General features: G+C 38.1%; 1 protein-coding gene across 1 annotated transcript in view; it reads right to left on the reverse strand.

The window, feature by feature from the left end:
• The window catches only part of IFT56 (intraflagellar transport 56), a 47,696-nt gene that overhangs the window by 12,651 nt on the left and 16,655 nt on the right, over positions 1–18,390 (reverse strand). Inside the window, exons 7-13 of the mRNA XM_065640966.1 lie at positions 17,730–17,901; positions 17,257–17,331; positions 15,976–16,078; positions 13,245–13,300; positions 11,415–11,468; positions 10,931–10,994; positions 4,034–4,122 (exon numbers count right to left, since the gene is read on the reverse strand). Of these exons, the coding sequence (XP_065497038.1) occupies positions 4,034–4,122; positions 10,931–10,994; positions 11,415–11,468; positions 13,245–13,300; positions 15,976–16,078; positions 17,257–17,331; positions 17,730–17,901 (613 nt within the window). The remainder of the gene's footprint in view (positions 1–4,033; positions 4,123–10,930; positions 10,995–11,414; positions 11,469–13,244; positions 13,301–15,975; positions 16,079–17,256; positions 17,332–17,729; positions 17,902–18,390) is intronic.

Consider the following 18,390-nt stretch of genomic DNA (forward strand, 5'->3'; position numbering starts at 1 on the left):
AAAAAGTGAAGAGGAGGTAAAAAGCACAGTTGGGACTATATAAAAGATACGGGAAGCAAGGGGCAAAACCCTTTCCCAGTGCTCTCTGTCTTCTTTCATGATGTAGAAACACTTGAGGAACCTCCTCCCGTTCCTGTCACAGGCAGTCAACAACAGGTACTGATCTAGTCCACCCATACACATCAAGCTACTGCCTTGACAGAAGAGGTGAGGGGTTGCCTCCATTTGCCCATGTCTAGGTTTCACCCCAATAGTCTATGTTAGGGCCCAAAAACTGGCCAATATAGCAAATTGTGTGAAAACATGGGGATGAACCAATCAACTGAATCTTAAGCTCAGTTTGTGAAAACATTTCAGTACCCTTAGGCTGAACTAACTGGTTTCACCATATGAGAATTACAACACTTTACTGTATTCTTCCTCAATGAGAGTTTCGTGTGAATCAGCACAAGCCCCAGGTTAAGCAAAGCTGGTGAGCAAGATGCTAGTTCTACTGCATGAACAGTTTTTTTCTGTTCAAATAGCTGTATTTTTGAATTAAAATGGAAAAGAAATTCTGTCACCAACCAAACTCAAAAACTTTGTCGTTCTGTCCTGGCTGTATTAGTGCTAGAGACCAGACCTGCTGCAAAAACCAAACCAGTAGAAATGAGCTAGTGCCGCTGATAGTGCAACACATCCGCAGCAGCTAGATGTTATTTATTTATTTATTTATTTTAAACCGCATTACAGGTACTGGACTTCACTCTTTTGTGGCCTTTTTAGTGGTCTTCCATCTTTTCATAAAACTAACTGTGCTCTGAGTGATGCCCGTCTCAATGAGATGCTCAGACACCCAGTTGAACTATGAAGCATTCGTTGTGGCCAGAACTCGGCTGAGGCTGAATTAGCTTATCTTCTCAGCTGATCCTCAGTGATATAACGTCACCCTCAGGGCAGCTGGCAGTACATTTATAATAAGGTGTCCTTTGAGATGGTCTCATGCCTGAAGTGGTTTTAATCAATCATGAATGAAGGTGATGTTTCCTGAGAGAATATCGTGCAAGCAGTCTTCACAGAGTGCACAGCTAAAGAGCTGCAGAGATTCTACTGAAGTTTATTCTGTGAATGAAACACAAAGGTGACCGTAAAGTCACCTAAACGTTGCCTGTAACATGGTACAGGAAGAATTATTTGCATCCCTGTGACCTGAAGAGAAGGGGAATGACCTAAGTAAATCTGAGCAGTGGCTAGTCTCAGCTAAAAAGTGTTGAGAATGATCAACTACTTCAAAAGGACCACGCAAGGAAAGTGGTAATCAGCAGAAAAGTTCTGTCCTTAGTGCTTGCTATTTATCAACTGCATTACATCTCAAATTACCACTATTCGTGATTTCCTTCAAGAATTTAACAAATACATACCTTACTTAAGCTTGATCATTTTGCAGCTCACTAGATACAATCTATAAAACCCTCCAAACTCGCAACCTCAACCCTACCTTGAACTACTACAAGTTGTTCAATAAACCAGCTGCGTTTTGGGGGAGAGAAAACGCATTTCTTAGAAAAGACATTGTGAATTTGTTGCAATTCCAGCAAGCTGTATCTTGTTTTCAGCCTCTCCTAATAAAAATGGAGGTTTTAAATCTACCTTGTTTATTCTAATCCTCATTTTGTATCATTTTATTTTCTTAACTTCCCTCTATAGCAAATAATATCTATCTTCTAAATCTCTTAAGACAATATTTCAGTTTCTAATTATCTTCTGAATGACATTTCTTTCCACGTTGGAGGGTGTAGTGGCCAGTATTTCAAATAAGCGTACACCGCTGTGCAATGAAAGGCAATCAATCTATAAATGCATTCACATTACAACTGTGAAAACCTATGGAATATTTTTAAAAAATATTCATTATCTTTGCCTAAATATGTGTCCAGTCAAACACATTTATCAAAACAGATATATGGTTTCTGATGCCAAAGGCATATATATGTGGACGAGTCCAGCTTGCGAGCCGAGATCCACATACATATGTTATGTGTGACAGTTGTTCTACATGCTTTCAGCAAAACAGCTCAGTTTTTAAAACCAAACCAAACCAAACACCCAAACAAGCAGTCAGATAACCCTTCCCCTCTCCCATGCACACATAATAAAATCATTCCTCCCAAATCTGACAAGGTAAGAACACTTCTTCTTCCAGTTGATAAATATAGCAGGACTGAAAGCTTGCATACCTGTACCTGTCACTATTTCACTATTTCTGCCTCCCTCCTGACAGTTTTTAAACATTAGATCTATTCCTCACCTATATTTCCCTCTGCATGGGCTCCTACTAACATCTTAAGAAAATAACATCGAGTACTCTGTGCTCTTCCTTCTCCCTTCAGGTTTTCTTTCTAACCCTTCCTGCAACGCTTCCCTTTATACCCTCACTGAAGCAGAATTGTCTCAATCTCCTCCCTGTGGCACTTCTCTTGCCTCAGGACTCTGACCTATCCTCCAGTCACTCTATTGCCCACTTTTACCCTCTTAATTTCTGTTTAGTGTCTTGTTCATTTCTGGCTCTTTCCTTTACAAACACTAGCCTTACTTTCAATATTAATGACAAATCCATTTGCCACCCCAGATACCACTCTTCTCTTTTATTTCTAAGCTTTCCCATATACCTTAGAGGTGGTAATTGCATTTAACTTTTTCATGTTCGAACTAGTTGTTTAAGAACTTTTTAAAGGAAATGGAAAGAGCTGGACATTTCTATGGGGCGACTCATTCCATTCTAAGATACGTTTAAGAAATACAAAGGATGAATTCTCCTCTGGAAATTATTATCTGCCCCCGCTGGCTACAAGCTGAGGCCAGATGATCAGTTATAACTAGAAACCTGACTTTTAGATGGCTCAAGTTAGGCAAAACAAATCTCACTGTTAGTTTCTAGCTCTCCTTTTCTTCAATTACACACACACTGTAATTTAGGGGGGGTGTGGTGGTGGGGTGTCTGTTCATTCCACTACTGTGGAGCCATTCCACTGGCTACAGCCATTTGGAATTTCTTCAATGACCTCTTTCCAGACAAAGTTTAAAACCACTACACCTTCATAATTTTTCACCCATCGGCTGCTTTTGGCACCATTACAACCACATGTTTTTCTTTAGATCTCACCCTCCTGAGAACACTGTAATTGTGCCTAACTTCTATATCTCCCTAATAATTTCTTTATAGATTTTTGTTCCTCTTCCTAGTAAATATAGAGTTCTTACAACTCTAGTTTCAAATCACTGGGACAAGACTAATCACTTAACACTATAATCACACTCCAGCCTCTCTTTTTTTCCTCACATCCGACTTGTAACTGGATATCTGTAAGTAATATCAATTTTGTCCATTGAATACTGGTAATCTGATGTTGGGGCATTACGATAACTGCAAACTCCTTCTCTTACTTTGAAAAACGCAACATTGCCTGGAGAGTACCACTCAGACTACTTCTGCAAAAATAATATTCTTAGCTTACTGCTTCGGTAATGCTGCTCTATCTTAGCCATTCAGTGACTGCTTTCCCTGTAAAATATAAGCATTATTAATTTCAGAGTCCTTCATGTCCTATCTTATTTACATAGTCTTGTTCATTAAAATGTTGTCCCTGATTATTAACAAGTGACAATAATCTTCATCACTCATTTGATAAGTCCTAAGAAAACATTTGGGTTTTTTCCTCCATGCTGCCCACTTTTTTTTTTTTATTATCTTCCTTTAATTATCTTCCTCACCTTCTGTGATTCCACCAGGCAGTCTGATAATGGTTAAATTGCAAATGTAATGAGACCATCATGCCCACCATGCTGCATATTGCTATCTTATAAACTGCTTCTTTACATTTTGATCTATTTGCTGTATTGACCACTTATATCCCACTGTTGTTCCTGTGTTTTGTTGTTACTGTTGTTTCTGTATCTTTTTATGTTTATATAGTGTCTCACACAGTACAGTGTAATTCCATAAGTAGCAATTCCATGCACTGGAGTACTACCAATGCTAAATAATACTACTAACCTTGACTGAGTTGAGGTACATCAGGACATTACCAAACTGTCTAAGAAGAAAGAAGCAGGAGGACATGCACTGTCTCCCCGGTATGGTATCTAAAATTCAAAAGAGAAATGCAGATTTTGTAGAGTTTAAAGATCACATGGTAATGGAAATCACTGCCAAGATCGCTGGCAACTACGAAAGCAGCTCACTTCTAAAAATAGTGTGACTTGCCTTTTCAGGCGAAGTATCATATTAGAGGTTAGAAAACCTATTAGATCATCTTGTCAACTTTCTCTACAGTATACAATAACTATTGCAAGACTGTATTCAACAGCAAATTCTACAGAGACAAATTGTTTAAGTACCAGGCCTTTTCCATGACACAATTTATGTACCATAATTTTACTGTGAATTATTCTTACTCTTAGGAAATGATACTTCATACAAAGCCCAAGTTTGTTATTCTAAACTCATTAGCCTTTTTTTGTTAAAAATATGTTTTTGGTTATCCTGGACAAAGAAGGTCTACATATTTTAATTTTAGTTCAAGTAAAAGAATAAACTTGATACACTGAAAATATTGTTATAAAAAAATACACGCACACGAAAAATACTCAGTGATAAAATATGAAAATTAATTTCCATGCATTTGGGATGACCACATTGCCCACAAGTGGTAAAGCCATCAATAAGTTCGGTGTATCAGTTCAAATGAGTATCAGTAAACTTTGCTGCCATCTATGTCATCATAAAATTTGCTGCCATCATACTCTGCTGTCATCTACTCTGAAACTGCAAGCCGTGTTACTGAAAAACTACTTCAAAGCTTTTTTAGAGAGTCTCAAGTAAGCTTACTAGGACTAATTTTTTTAGACCCAACCAGCAGAGATTGGTCAGAGATGGATGAACCCAAGTAGCAGCTGGGAAGGCATAAATGGAAGCGATGTCAAATTGCTACTATTTCACTAGGTTAGATGATCACTAGAGAGCACGCCGCTCTGAGCAGTTTGCTAAGGTGACAGGACATAAGATCCTAAGGCTACCGACAGCCCTGAAATAATCTGCTCTTGTAAGTTAGTTACCATCAATCTGTCCACACTAGAAAATTAAAATACCTTTTCTGTATGTAGAAATTTCATGTGTCTGAAGACAAACATTTTGACTCCGTATCACAACACAAATACAGCATTCCACTGAAAAATTGTACATTCTCCTTAAATAAGGTACAATAGTAATTATTCCTGGAAAGCACTATATAAGATCTCAAAATATATTACAAAGGATAGCAGAATATTATCATTTTTTATCTTTTAGTGCCAGGTGATACAGAGCTTGGATGTCCCGTCATTTCCATATAGAGACAATCCATCCTTATCTATGTCTGAACCACATCGTTCCATTCTGCAGCTTAAGAAAATTACTTGGTTATTTATGAAGGGTTCACTTGAGAGCAGAAACTGGCCTGTATATTTATCTATCATTTGTTCCATGCAGGCATACTTATCATGACACATATATGCCTTGACAGGACAAAAACAGAAACAGTTTTCCTCTGTGTTCCTTCGCTCTTTTTTTTTGTTGTAATGAGAATGCAGGTACCTCAAAAGTGCTCCTTTTCTCTCGCATTCAATTTTTGAAGTTCCTAAACTCACAGCAATTTATTTTAAACAACATTTTTTAAAATGCAAATAAACATGCAAAGAAGACTTAAAACTGAGAATATATTTTCAATAAAAATGAATCACAGTGACAAAATATTAGAACCACGCTTTTATTTTCCCACGTATGATTGGAGAGTTTCTAAGTTTCATTATTTTTTCTTATGTCCACAGTATATTATCATCCATATATGTTTAGTGAAAGATTTCATTTAAAAAAACCCAAACAAGTGAAACATCTGTAAATCTCATACAACTCAGCAATGAATACTACTAGTGACAGGAAAACTAGAGTTTTATAGCTCTAATTCATCCCATATGACCCATGAAGGAAGAAGACTAAGTTATTTAGGGTGACCTAAGAATACCTCAAAGACTGCACAAAGTCCAGAAGAAATGTTTCATTCCTCCTGCCCAACACTGGATATGCCTGACTTGGTCCTAAAAGAAGACCACTGAAAATCAAAGGGGTGCTTTTCTCTATTATGCTTGCAGTATTTTTAGGGCAGTTCGTAAGATTTACGTTAAGCACCAGAAACATCACAATTAGTGGAAATGTTAATGTTCATTTACTTTCACTAATGTTCCTCTTGCCTCATTTTCTCCTTAACTTAGCTCAGAAATCTGATCAGATTAATTTTCCACCCAGCTGTGACCCTGGGAGAAGAGCATGATAAGTAACTACAAAAATCTACTTATATGCTTCTTTGTAATGACAGTTCCATTTCATGTAATTGGGATTAAGAATTTCTATTATGCTTTAAAAAACCCGGTAAATCAATATGCTGTTATAGGTGTTATTTATTGCTGCTAGAGGGTGAATATTGACTCCTACACTGTAAGTGCTTCCTGCTTATTTATTGTTTTGGGTGTCCCTGCTCCTCTTAAAGTAAACTTCCAACATGAGATGAAACATGAACTTTCACATTATCTCTGTTTGCTCTATGTCCCTTCAACATCCAAGTCAGAGATCTAATTAAAAACAGCAAAGGACTTAAATGATGACTCCAAATGACTTTACAAATACACGACACCGTATTCTTCCTAAACTGCCTGATGTTGCTTTTTTCTTATTGCAGTCACAGGATTTCTACAGTTAAAAAGAACAAGGCAGAAAGACAGGACCTGGTTTTAAAAAAAATATTCCATATCTTCATTTTAATACATTAATTTTGGATAATCTACATTAAAATCAGAAGCCTTGTAGGCCCAGTTGCGAGCAAAGACAGAGCATAGGATTTCCTCACTCTGGCGAGCACAACCTACTTTTGTAACATAAATCTGCAAAGCAGCTAACTGACTTGATAAAGATCTTAAACAGACAATCTAGTGGTACTGGCTCCTTGCAAGGATTGGCACAGTGTGAAGTGCTGAAGCATGACTTACATGCTTCAATAGGATGGCTGGCTATTTAGCAAAAGCGCAAGTATCCAAACAGCAAGAATTCTCTTCTCCATTCTAAATCCAGCAAAACAAATGCAGCAGATCAAAAATGACCACAAATGTATAACATAGTGGCTAATATGCTAAGTTACACAAGAACAGAAAGATGATCATATTGGATATGAAGTCCGTCTGGTTTAGAAGCTTGCTGAGTAAGAATACACAGCTACAGAAAGAAGAGATTCTGATTTCACATCTAATACATGCTGTGGTGTGTAATGCTGCTTCCTTTGAAGTTTCTGCCAGCTTCTAACAATCTGCACTGAGGAATTCCTGATCATCGTTGAAAAATTTGTGTTAAACAGTCAATGGATTTTTCTTCTACAAATTTATTTATACCTCCTGGTTCTTGCAAGATTCTACGTCAAATAAGTTGTGCTATGTGAAAAAGTAATTTGTGCTGTTTGTTTTAATTGTCTTGCATGATGATTTATTTCAACGGTCTTTGTCCTTTATGGTACAGTAACTATTCTTCTTCTCCTTGTCATTTGTGATGTTCTGTATTGTGAACATAATCAAACTCAGTCATCATTTTCCAGGCCATCACAGAATCACAGAATGTTAGGGATTGGAAGGGACCTCGAAAGATCATCTAGTCCAATCCCCCTGCCGGAGCAGGAACACCTAGGTGAGGTTACACAGGAAGGCGTCCAGGCGGGTTTTGAATGTCTCCAGAGAAGGAGAATCCACAACCTCCCTGGGCAGCCTGTTCCAGTGTTCCGTCACCCTCACTGAGAAGAAGTTTCTTCTCAAATTTAAGTGGAACCTCTTGTGTTCCAGCTTGAACCCATGTGTCCTCCTTTATTTAATCTCTACTTCTTCAAGAAGCTGTCTCCTCTCTCTGAGCATCTTTGCTGTCTTCATTGTACCCTTGCTTGTCCTACCATTTTTTTTTTAAATGTAAGAAACAGAACTGCAGACAGTATTCAAGAAAGGGAACCACATATACTAGGATGCAGTAATTATTTTGTTTTGTTCTCTCTTTCCTCATCAATTCCTAAGATTCTCTTCAATTTCTCTGATAATTTTGCAAATACAGTTTAAGGGTTTCTTTTCCCCCCATGTACTACTTCACATTTATCAAAGATAAATCTAATTTGCATATTATTACCCAGCCTCATATATTCTTCCACAGCTTTCGTCATTGTGGAAGCTTTCATTTTTCCTACTATGGGTAATTTTGTACCATTAGCAAACCTAGTCATGTCATGATTTGTCACCTATAGCTCATTAATTATGAATACAAGCCCTTTCTTTAAAGAAACAAAAGGTTCTTTCAAGTGTTGAAATCAGGTGCATTTTATCCTTTTCACTGCTACTTCACTGAAAATTTTCTGTTAGAAATGAGAAAGGTTATTTTGTATCTTCCCCTCTTGAAAGCAGTACTGTGGAATGTTTTGAGGTATTTGCTAATGGATGGATTCTGAATTTGGTTATACTCAGATCACTGGAACAGAATTGGATTTTCATAATAAAATTTCACATCAGGTTCTATGTAATCTCTGTAGTGGTCTAGAGTCACCTGTTCAGTTGTGTGTTCTCTAAGAAAGAATGAAAACAGCATTTAAAAACTTGTTCTCTGTATGATGCCATGTCATTGCATTTACTAGGTCAACAGAAGTCTTCAACTATTATTTAATTATCTGTCTATATAAAATCTCTAGTCTCTTTAATATGTCAGTCACTGTTCCCACCCAGGCTGGCTGGTGAATAATTTATCCTCAATACGATGAGTCTCCTACCTGAGCATGTAATTTAAAAGAATTTCATGTTACTCACTGATAAAGAAAAGGTATTTACTTTATTTTGAGGGAAGGTTTCTATAATGTCTAGAACCATTTCTCCACTGGCATAATCTATTTAGCAATACCCCATTGTAAATTAAATAGGAACAATATCCTACATGTTACCTTCCTCTTATCATATTTTAAGTTATTTTAGGTTTATAGCTTCCTCTTTTAAAACCAGGTGTTACACTTTATTCATTTTCCTGTAAAACATCTAATATTTGTATAAAAACACTTACATATTTGGTCTTCATGTGTTTGCCTTTTTGCTATGTCCTGTCTAAATTGAACTCTGTTTGCTTTTTCTATTTCTTATCTACTGTTTGTTGATCTCCACCTGTCCTTCATTTGAGGATACAAAAAAACCCTCACACTATTTTGCCTTTAAAGGAGGAGTTACCTTGAACTGTTTGCTCTTCTGTATCTTGTTTCTCCCAAAAGTTTTTAAAAAGATGACAAAACAGTTTTTACACAGATGCACTGAGAGTATAAGATGCTTGCAGTACTAATGTTTCCATTTACCCTTAGTTGGAAGCAATCCTTCCCATAGACTCATTTTTTTCAATTAACCCATCTTCCTAATTGGACTACATTTCTGTTATTTTTTGTTGTGTTTGTATGTGTGTGTTTTTTGTTTGGTTTGGTTTTTTTCCCCATCAACCATACCTCCAGTCTCAGCCTCTCTTACTTTGCATATGGGTTTAAAAATATTTCACAGTGAAGTTAAGACTTTTAGCCTCCTAACAAATTCAGTTTTGGCCTATATCTTTGCTATACCTCTTTTCAGGATATCTTTTCTCAGACTATCTCTGTATTATTTTTATCCATGTGTGCTGTGGTCACTCATCACAACTGCCTGACTGTTATGGACATTAAGAGGTCCACCACCCTTGTATCAATCACCTTGTGACTTTACTGGCCTGAGAAACTCAGTTGGCTATGTGCCCACTAACCCAATCCTTCACTACTACAGTTCATATCGCTTCTTTCTGTTAGCTGGGATCCTGACTCCAAAGGGACACCCTCAGTGCAAGAGGAATGCGTTAGGGAACGCTCAGCGATGGAACCACTTCCAGCCTTCCAACATGAAGCTCTCTGCTGCACGATCTCAATGGTATGAGGGCCGCAAGGGGAACAGAGTGGCTCAGCAGTATTTCTGCAAGTTTCATCAGTGCTGCCGCTCTGTCTCTTGAGCTCCTCTTTAGTGACCATGGACACAGGAGACAACATTCTGCCTCTGAGGACCACAAGCTGTCACACCATAAACATGCATAAGCTACCTAAAGAAACAGTCCCACTAACAATGCTTACAAAGGAAACTGGGAAGCCCCATTTCATCTGAATTTCTGTGTTCCAACTACCGGCTTTTTTGATTTGGGATTTTTGGATTTACTTTGGCAAGAGAAAGGGAAGACAAGGTCTTGTTTTGCTCTGTTACTGGATAAATAAGAGTAAATATTGAAAATCTATCAATTTTTTTTTGTTGGGTTTTAGAATTTTGTTTTTTGATTCAACTAAGGAGTTAGTCCCAGAGCCTCCATTCCTCCCTGTAGCCAAATTCCTCTTCACATTTTTATCCCCGTCAGTTCCAGGACACACTTCATGCTAGGAATCTACATACTTGATAGGTTTTCATTAGCAGGCCTAGATTTGTCCCTGTGAGTTTCTGTACCTGTGAAGTTTCAGCCATACACTTCATCTAATTAGGCTGTTGTCTTCTGTTTCCACAATGGGGATTATTAGTTGAAGGCAAGCTGCCAAAATGTCTATCAGTGAAAACTAGCAGTTTGCAGTATAGCCTCTTTTACAGCCAAATTCATATAGCAAGGTTTGGAATTAATTGAGCCTTCTAATTTAAACTTGCAAACTTGTTTTAGACTCCAAATTACACTTTCTATTACTCATACTATAGCAACAAAATGCCTAGCAAAAGTCATGCTAACAGTCAGCAGTTAGACAAAGATATGATGGTATATATTTGGATATTGTAAGAGGGATTACATAATGGAGAAAGAACATTTCAAACATACCACATTCGCTGGCCGATTCACCCACCAGCTGGAAGAACTGCTGAGCAATTTTCAGGTGATCTCTCTAGGAGGGCAAAAAAATCCAACATGAGTTCCAGAGTTGATGCTACAATACACAGTGAAAATACACCCTGAGGAACAGGTAGGGGGCAACTAAAAGACAAACTAGGGCTGAAGTAAAAAAAGAAAAGGTAAATGTACCACTGTATGTGCCTAGATGCACAAGAACACTGTAGAAAGCAAACAGTATTTTGGAAGCATGACAGGGAAGCCAGATGCAGCTTGATATATTGTCAGGACTATCAACAGAGATTTGCATTTCTCTCGTTCTCGACTGAGTACTGTACAGAGGAAGATTAAAGAGACTCAGAGATCCTGCAATCTAAATGAGAAATGACTGCCTCTTTCACTCCATTCCAGTCCCTACTGATCCATTCACAACCTATTGTTGGAGAAGCTGGAGAACCTCATGGGCTTCACTCACCGAGCCTATTTCATATCCGAGTGCTGCATTTACCACTCCTTTGAGGATGTATTCCTGAAAAAAACCAAAAAAAGTAAAAAGGATCAGACAAGGTGAAGATTTCAGGAGACACATAAAAGCTTACTTGAATATTATTTTCTTCCTAAATTCGGCTCTATGCCAACTCAATTTAATAGGTAGCTGGTTACTATGATGCTGTGATAGTGCTTCAGCATAGTAGTATAAAGTTAGCCCCCAAAAGTCCATTCCACTTGTTAGCTACTCACTTCTGCTAAATATGTGGGATGCAAAGGGTAGCGTGTTTTTTGCTAAGTCTTATGCTCAAAGATGATGCACCAGAAGGAACACCATGACATACTATCATGCCCTCCATCGTATGACCAATTATCAAGTGCAATATTGTTATATTAATGCACAGATCCCACTTCAACTACACACACTGGTTAACCATAACCACTACCATCCTTGCTCCAAAATGTGTAGCATCATGGCAAAAATGTCAACAGGTTGGTGCTCTGTGCTCATGTTACTCTACTGAAATTAGGAATAGGATTAGGGTATCCTGTAATCTCTACTATGAGATACAACTATAGTTTAATTCTTCTCTGAGCAAGCATTTTTTTCAGCATGTAACAGACTCATTTGTCTCATTCATATCTTACAATTAAGAGTTACTGCTATAAAGCTGTTGAAATAGGCACTCCTGATAAACCTGGACAGCCCTGCCACAGATGTGAACATGGAAAGAGAGACACATACACAGACCAACAATGGAGTGCAAAGAAACAATCTGAGAGTACTAGTTGGTATGCTAAGTAATCATTTTAGCACGCCAAGTCTCTTACAGATGCCAAATTATTATCCTACAGACGTCATGACAAAGATGCAATTTGAGAAGAGCTGAAGGAGGATACATAAGTAGTTTTGCAAGTCTTAGCAGGGAGTTCCTTACAAGTGCGAGAAAAAGGAAAAAAGCACAGATACTCATTTTAAAACGTGATCAAGGATACTATGTTGTTTATATTAGACACATATCTGGGGAAAATGGAGGCTAAAGGACCCATAGCTGCACAAAATTGTCCAAGTAAGTCTTACTATACCAAAAAATGCAAGAACTGAAAAGCAGCAGCGGAAGACACTCCTCAGCAGAGAATCACCAGATCTGTGTTCTTCAGGTTTTCCTTTTCCTTCCCTCCATCTAATCCTCACACAGATTCATGAAAGGTCCCTTTCATGCCCAGCTATGTGACCTTTGGAAAATAAACTGCAAAGAGGAATAAATCAGAGACTAAAGATGTTAGAACAGCCACAGAAGAAAATTACAGTAGCAGCCAATGGACACTGCAGTTTTCACTCATTGCAGCCAAAGTGAGATGGAATTAGAAAAGACCTATTATTTGAACTGTTTAATCTAATCTATCTTATTTTTATTGAAATTGCTTCAGGACAAACCACATGAGCATCTGAGCTAGTAGATTTGCAGGATGGCAACCATTACCAGGGCAGAAGCGACAAGCAGCTGTAGTTGAAATAGGGCTTTTATCTGTGCATTAATGGTCAGCTCACTAGAATCAAGTCTGCACACAGCAGAGCTGTATTCCTAGTCACTTCAGGTAGTACAGCAATAAACATAATAAGTACTCATTTATGCTCATACATAATTCTTTATGCATGCACATTAAGTCTAGTGTTGATAAAGAGATGGAAAACACGAGTTTTAAAAGTGAGAATGGGGTAAGCTGTCCTCAAGATACTAGTTTTGTATGTGGCAGATTTCATACCAACATATAACCTCTGCCTTTGTGTACCATGACATCAGTTTCCAATTACCTGTGGAGCTGTAGGTTCCAGGTCCTTAATCAGGTTATAAGCCTCCTGCACGTCATCTGAAATAGCAGACGTTAGAATTCATGACAACCTATAGCACGCTGTATTAGAACAAATCACTCATCCTCTACAACATTGCCCAGTAGTCACAGACTAAAAAATAAAGCATTTAGACATGAGGAGAAAGGTAACTATAAATCACTGTGAATTTATATCACAATAGTGATGGTTTTCCAGAACTCAAATAACAAACATGGAGAGAGTAATAGCTTCTTTATTACTACAGTTTTCTTAGTACTTTCCTAGGACTTGGCTCCCTGGTTCATAATCCAGTGGCTGCCTTCTCAACAGTACAAAGTCAAGATAATAAATCCATCATCTTCCTGCCTTTTCTCTTATTTATTTACCCCTCAAGGAGGATAGAGTAACATGATTCTGAAGGGAAACTTCATCTTTTCCTTATCAATGTATCAAAATCTGTCCAGCAGCTCTTACCGGATCCTAATTCTAACAAGCAAAACACATTACTAGTATAAAAGTTTAAATGTGAAGTTTGAATTCAAAAAACAACTTCCTTCTCACCCAAGAAATAAGTAAGCTGAAAAGATCCTAAACTTTACCTAAATCAGAAAAGATGTTTGCACTATGGTCTCATCTGGTACAGATGCCCTTTGTACTGGAAAATTTTGTTAATACTGCATAATACCAGCTGCCTATAAGAACAAGCCTTATCAAATAAAACTTTTTTTTTTCTTTTTTTTTTGCTAGTACATATCATATATACAATGTGGGGACCGCATTCCGGGGTGACTTATGGAAATATCCATTAGAGCTGCCAGGCTCCCATTCAACCTCTCTGCTTTCCTATCTCTTCCCTTCAACAGTCATGTATTAAGCTAGCACAAGGTACTGGACTAGCCAAAAGTCATCCCTTCTTTTATATTTTTTTTTAGTAGAAATAGATTTTGTGTTACTTTTTGCTAGCACAGCTCACCAACAAAAAAAAGCAGCCCTTATTTTCATCAGTGTAGGCCATCAACACAGAACTATGTTCTTCAGGCTCCAACAGCTCTAGCAAATCTCAACGGAGCAGATTATGACTGGATGCCTGGCCCGAAACCCTGCTAAAAGTCACTACCTTAAAGAGTTGAAAAAAAATAAGATGCATGTTTGTGCTTCCATCACTCCAGCTCAGAGCATGTCTTAACACAATCCTACCTTTATCAGAGACCTTGTAAGTTTTGGAGAGGCAGCTGTAGTCATTAGAAGTAATGATTACTCACATTCTTAACTGATGCTGCTACACTAGCAAGACTTTCAAATGGAAACTTGGCCTAAGCAGGAAAGAGGTTTTAATCTTAATTCCCCTTGGCCTTCATTGGCAGTATGCAAGTCACATGTATACCACAGTGAAGAAATGAACCTAACTAATGAAAATTACTGCGAGGTTGATAGTGAATGAGTAAACAAAAGTGTTTTTTAAGTGATGCAGAAGATGTGCTTTGCTTCTGTGTAAACAGAACTTCATTTAAAACATATATTAGTATTAACAATATTATTGGGCACAATAATTGTTAATATTACCAATATTCTGTTTGTGCCGTATTCGCAGAAATAAGTCATCCTTGCCTTCACAGGACACATTCCTACCATTCTCATATATTCAGAGGATAGATCCTCTCTCTATAAACATATAAACACCGCCACCTCCAAAGCCATCTCCTGCAAAGTGCAAGGTCCTGCACATGGGTTGGGGCAATCTCAAACTCAAATACAGGCTGGGCAGAGAGTGGATTGAGAGCAGCCCTGAGGAGAAGGACTTGGGGGTGTTGGTTGATGAAAAGCTCAACATGAGCCAGCGATGTGCGCTCACAGCCCAGAAAGCCAACCATGTCCTGGGCTGCGTCAAAAAAAATGTGGCCAGCAGGTCAAGGGAGGTGATTCTCCTCTCTATCCCACTCTTGTGAGACCCCACCTGGAGAACTGCGTTCAGCTCTGGGGTCACCAGCATAAGAAGGACATGGACCTGTTGGTGTGAATCCAGAGGAGGCCATGAAGATGATCAGAGGGCTGGAACACCTCTCCTGTGAGGACAGTCTGAGAGAGTTGGGGTTGTTCAGTCAGGAGAAGAGAGAGGAGAAGAGAAGGCTCCATAGAGACCATATAGCAGCCTTTCAGTACACAAAAGGGACCTACAATAAAGCTGGAGAGGGACTTTTTACAAGGTGATAGTACAAGGAGTAATGGCTTTAAACTGAAAGACGGTAGACTTAGATTAGATATAAGGAAGAAATTCTTCACTATGAGGGTGCTGAGGCACTGGAACAGGCTGCCATAGAAGTTGTGGATGCACCATCCCTGGAAATGTTCAAGGCCAGGCTGGATGGGGCTCTAAGCAACCTGGTCTAGTGGAAGGTGTCCCTGCCCATGGCATAGGGGTTGGAACTAGATGATCTTTAAGGTCCCTTTCAACCCAAACCATTCTATGATGCTATGACTCTAACCCAAGGAACCTCCAGTCCTCCGCTGAAGTAGATTTATTTGACTGCACACAATTAAAGCCCTTCTCTGCAAGCCATGGGAACTCTTACACCACTATTTTCCAGAGGAACAGAAAATGAAATAAATTACATTTTACTGCAAAGAAAAAAAAGTTGTTTCATGGAATAGTTGAGATCAGATAAATGTATGTCATCCCTGAAACTATGAAAGAGCCAGAGGAAGGCGTATTTACCTTGCCGGAGATAGTAAATCACAAGATTCAGTCTTGCCTCAGGAATAACATCAACCAGGGGAGGTAGGACCTGCAAAGCCCCTTCTCCCCCCCGGAACACCACCTGCAGAGAAAAGCAGCATATTGATAACTGTGTATCAAAGTCTTGTCTATGAGCTCTTAATTCAAGGAAGTTAATCCTTAAATTCCTTTATTAACAGCAGGAAAAGGTCAGTGGTACTGGCATTAGCATAATCTCTGCTTTAATATAACTATAGAATTATGACATGTGACAAGCTCTGTTCTGAAGAATATAAAGTATTTAATCCATCCATAAAGATTAACTTTTAGCAGCTCAAAGCAGTGATACATTGTATATCAAAGATTTTAAAGAATAATAGGGTCTGAGACAAGAGTGAGTGGAACACATACAGATTTACAATTTGCTTATATGAAAAAAATAGACTAACAACTCTACATTTATTTAGAATGCCACAAGATCCTAAAATGATCAGGAGCAGTCAATTCTTTATACTTCAGTTTCACAGGACAGTTCCTCCAACAGAATCTGGCATTCAATAAACCACTGGCAAAAAGACCAACATTCGAATAAAGAATGTTAACTTACGAAAGTCCAGTTTGAAAGCAGTTTTAACTCTTGGGGAAAAAAAGTGTTAGCTTGTTGTGACCACTCCTGATAGACAACAAAGCAAGCAACTGCTCATCATTAAATAAGAGCAATGTACTGTTTCTGGTCGTTCAGCAAAGTACTAAAACCACTTACAGGGAAAATTTACAAGTGATTAGTGACTCTCTTACTGTAGAACACAGGAGTATTTTGGCTTTTATCAGCATATTTTTCCTTATTAACTCCTTATTAAGTACTTTTCGAATCAAGACCATTTTTCTGAGTTATCTTAATTCCATTCACTCTGTTGTCGTACCAAATAAGAGTTCCAGGTCATGCATTCTGACTCATTTCTACAGTGTCCTTATTGACTGGGCTCCACAAAGTATCTTGCAAAGGTATTCCTACAGGACATAAATTATTTTAATATGCCTTTGAGGGCAAAAGCAACAACATCATTATTTTTTTCACACAGTCTCAAACTCACTGGGAAAAAAGCCAGGAAAAACAATACACTTGATAGTATATTGATTATACAGGTAGGAATGGTACTTATATGGCAGGAGAGATTAAACTGGCTCTGCAATGCCCAAAATATTCCATTTAATGAATCATCATGATAAGCTCTACAAGTGAGTGTAGTTCCTATCAAATCCGAGAAATACATTACTCACCAGATTGTGCTTAATAAGCTCCTTGCCAAACTCAAAAGACGATGAGGCACTGTCTGTCAAGTTCTTGAGCTCTGCCTGGAATTACATACATTACAAAATTTTAACATGAAAACAAAAAAGCACACAAGCACAAATGGGCATATGAGCCCCAAAGCTGACAGAAAGACATCTCCGGCAGCGTTGGGTCACTAGAAGATTTTTGCCTTCCCACTTCTGTGGGATGATTTTAGCAATTGGATAATACATATAGACACAAGGTCAAAAGTGACTTGGGGAAACTGTAAGACCACTGTGCACACATGAACAGATGGTTTAATACCAGGGAAGCTAAAATAGGTGGCATTCCTAAGAGAAGGACACAATGATAAATGCCATAATCATCATTACTGATTTAGACAGATAACAAGGAAAAGAAACCTGTACGGAATCTTGAACTAAACTAAAGGTGAACTGAAGGGCTGTCCAACAGATACCTCAGCTGCCTTCCCATTGTAAAGTCGGAAATGGTTGCAAGCCTTAAGGTTAAGAGCAATGGTGCTGTCAGGAACTTGCTGAAGATAAACATCTAGCACTTCCTGTGATACATCGTAGTAATCCAGTTTGTAATAGCACAGGGCCACATATACATTCAGAGCCAGGTATTCCCTGCAGGAAAGAGGATTAAAGAGAACATTTAAATCCCACCAGATAGTTATACTACAGAACATTAAAATCAGTGATAAAGCTGTCACATGTCTATACATCTTTTACAAACACATAAAAAACTGAGTTACTGAGAAATGCTTATTAGGTATCTTTAGAGCTCTAGTTTGTTAGGTAAGGTTGCACAGATCCCAATCCACATTAGCTTTTTTAATGGTAGCTACTGCAACTTTAGAGAATTACCTACAAAACTGTTGGTTTGCAAATTTGGGAAATGGTGGCAACTTCACACTAAGGAAATGCACAGAACATGAGCACTGTATTTGGCATGGCAGCACAGGATTTTCTGTGCAATACGTGCAAAGATATTTAATACGTACATGAAACTTTGAATATATTTTAATGGATCTTATCATTTCAGAAGAAATAAGAAAATAAAAAAAGATCTCAGAATGAATTACATGAAAATATCACTAAAAGAAAGCATCAGAG

Source organism: Caloenas nicobarica, chromosome 1, assembly GCF_036013445.1.
Source record: "Caloenas nicobarica isolate bCalNic1 chromosome 1, bCalNic1.hap1, whole genome shotgun sequence".
Lineage (NCBI taxonomy): Eukaryota > Metazoa > Chordata > Aves > Columbiformes > Columbidae > Caloenas > Caloenas nicobarica.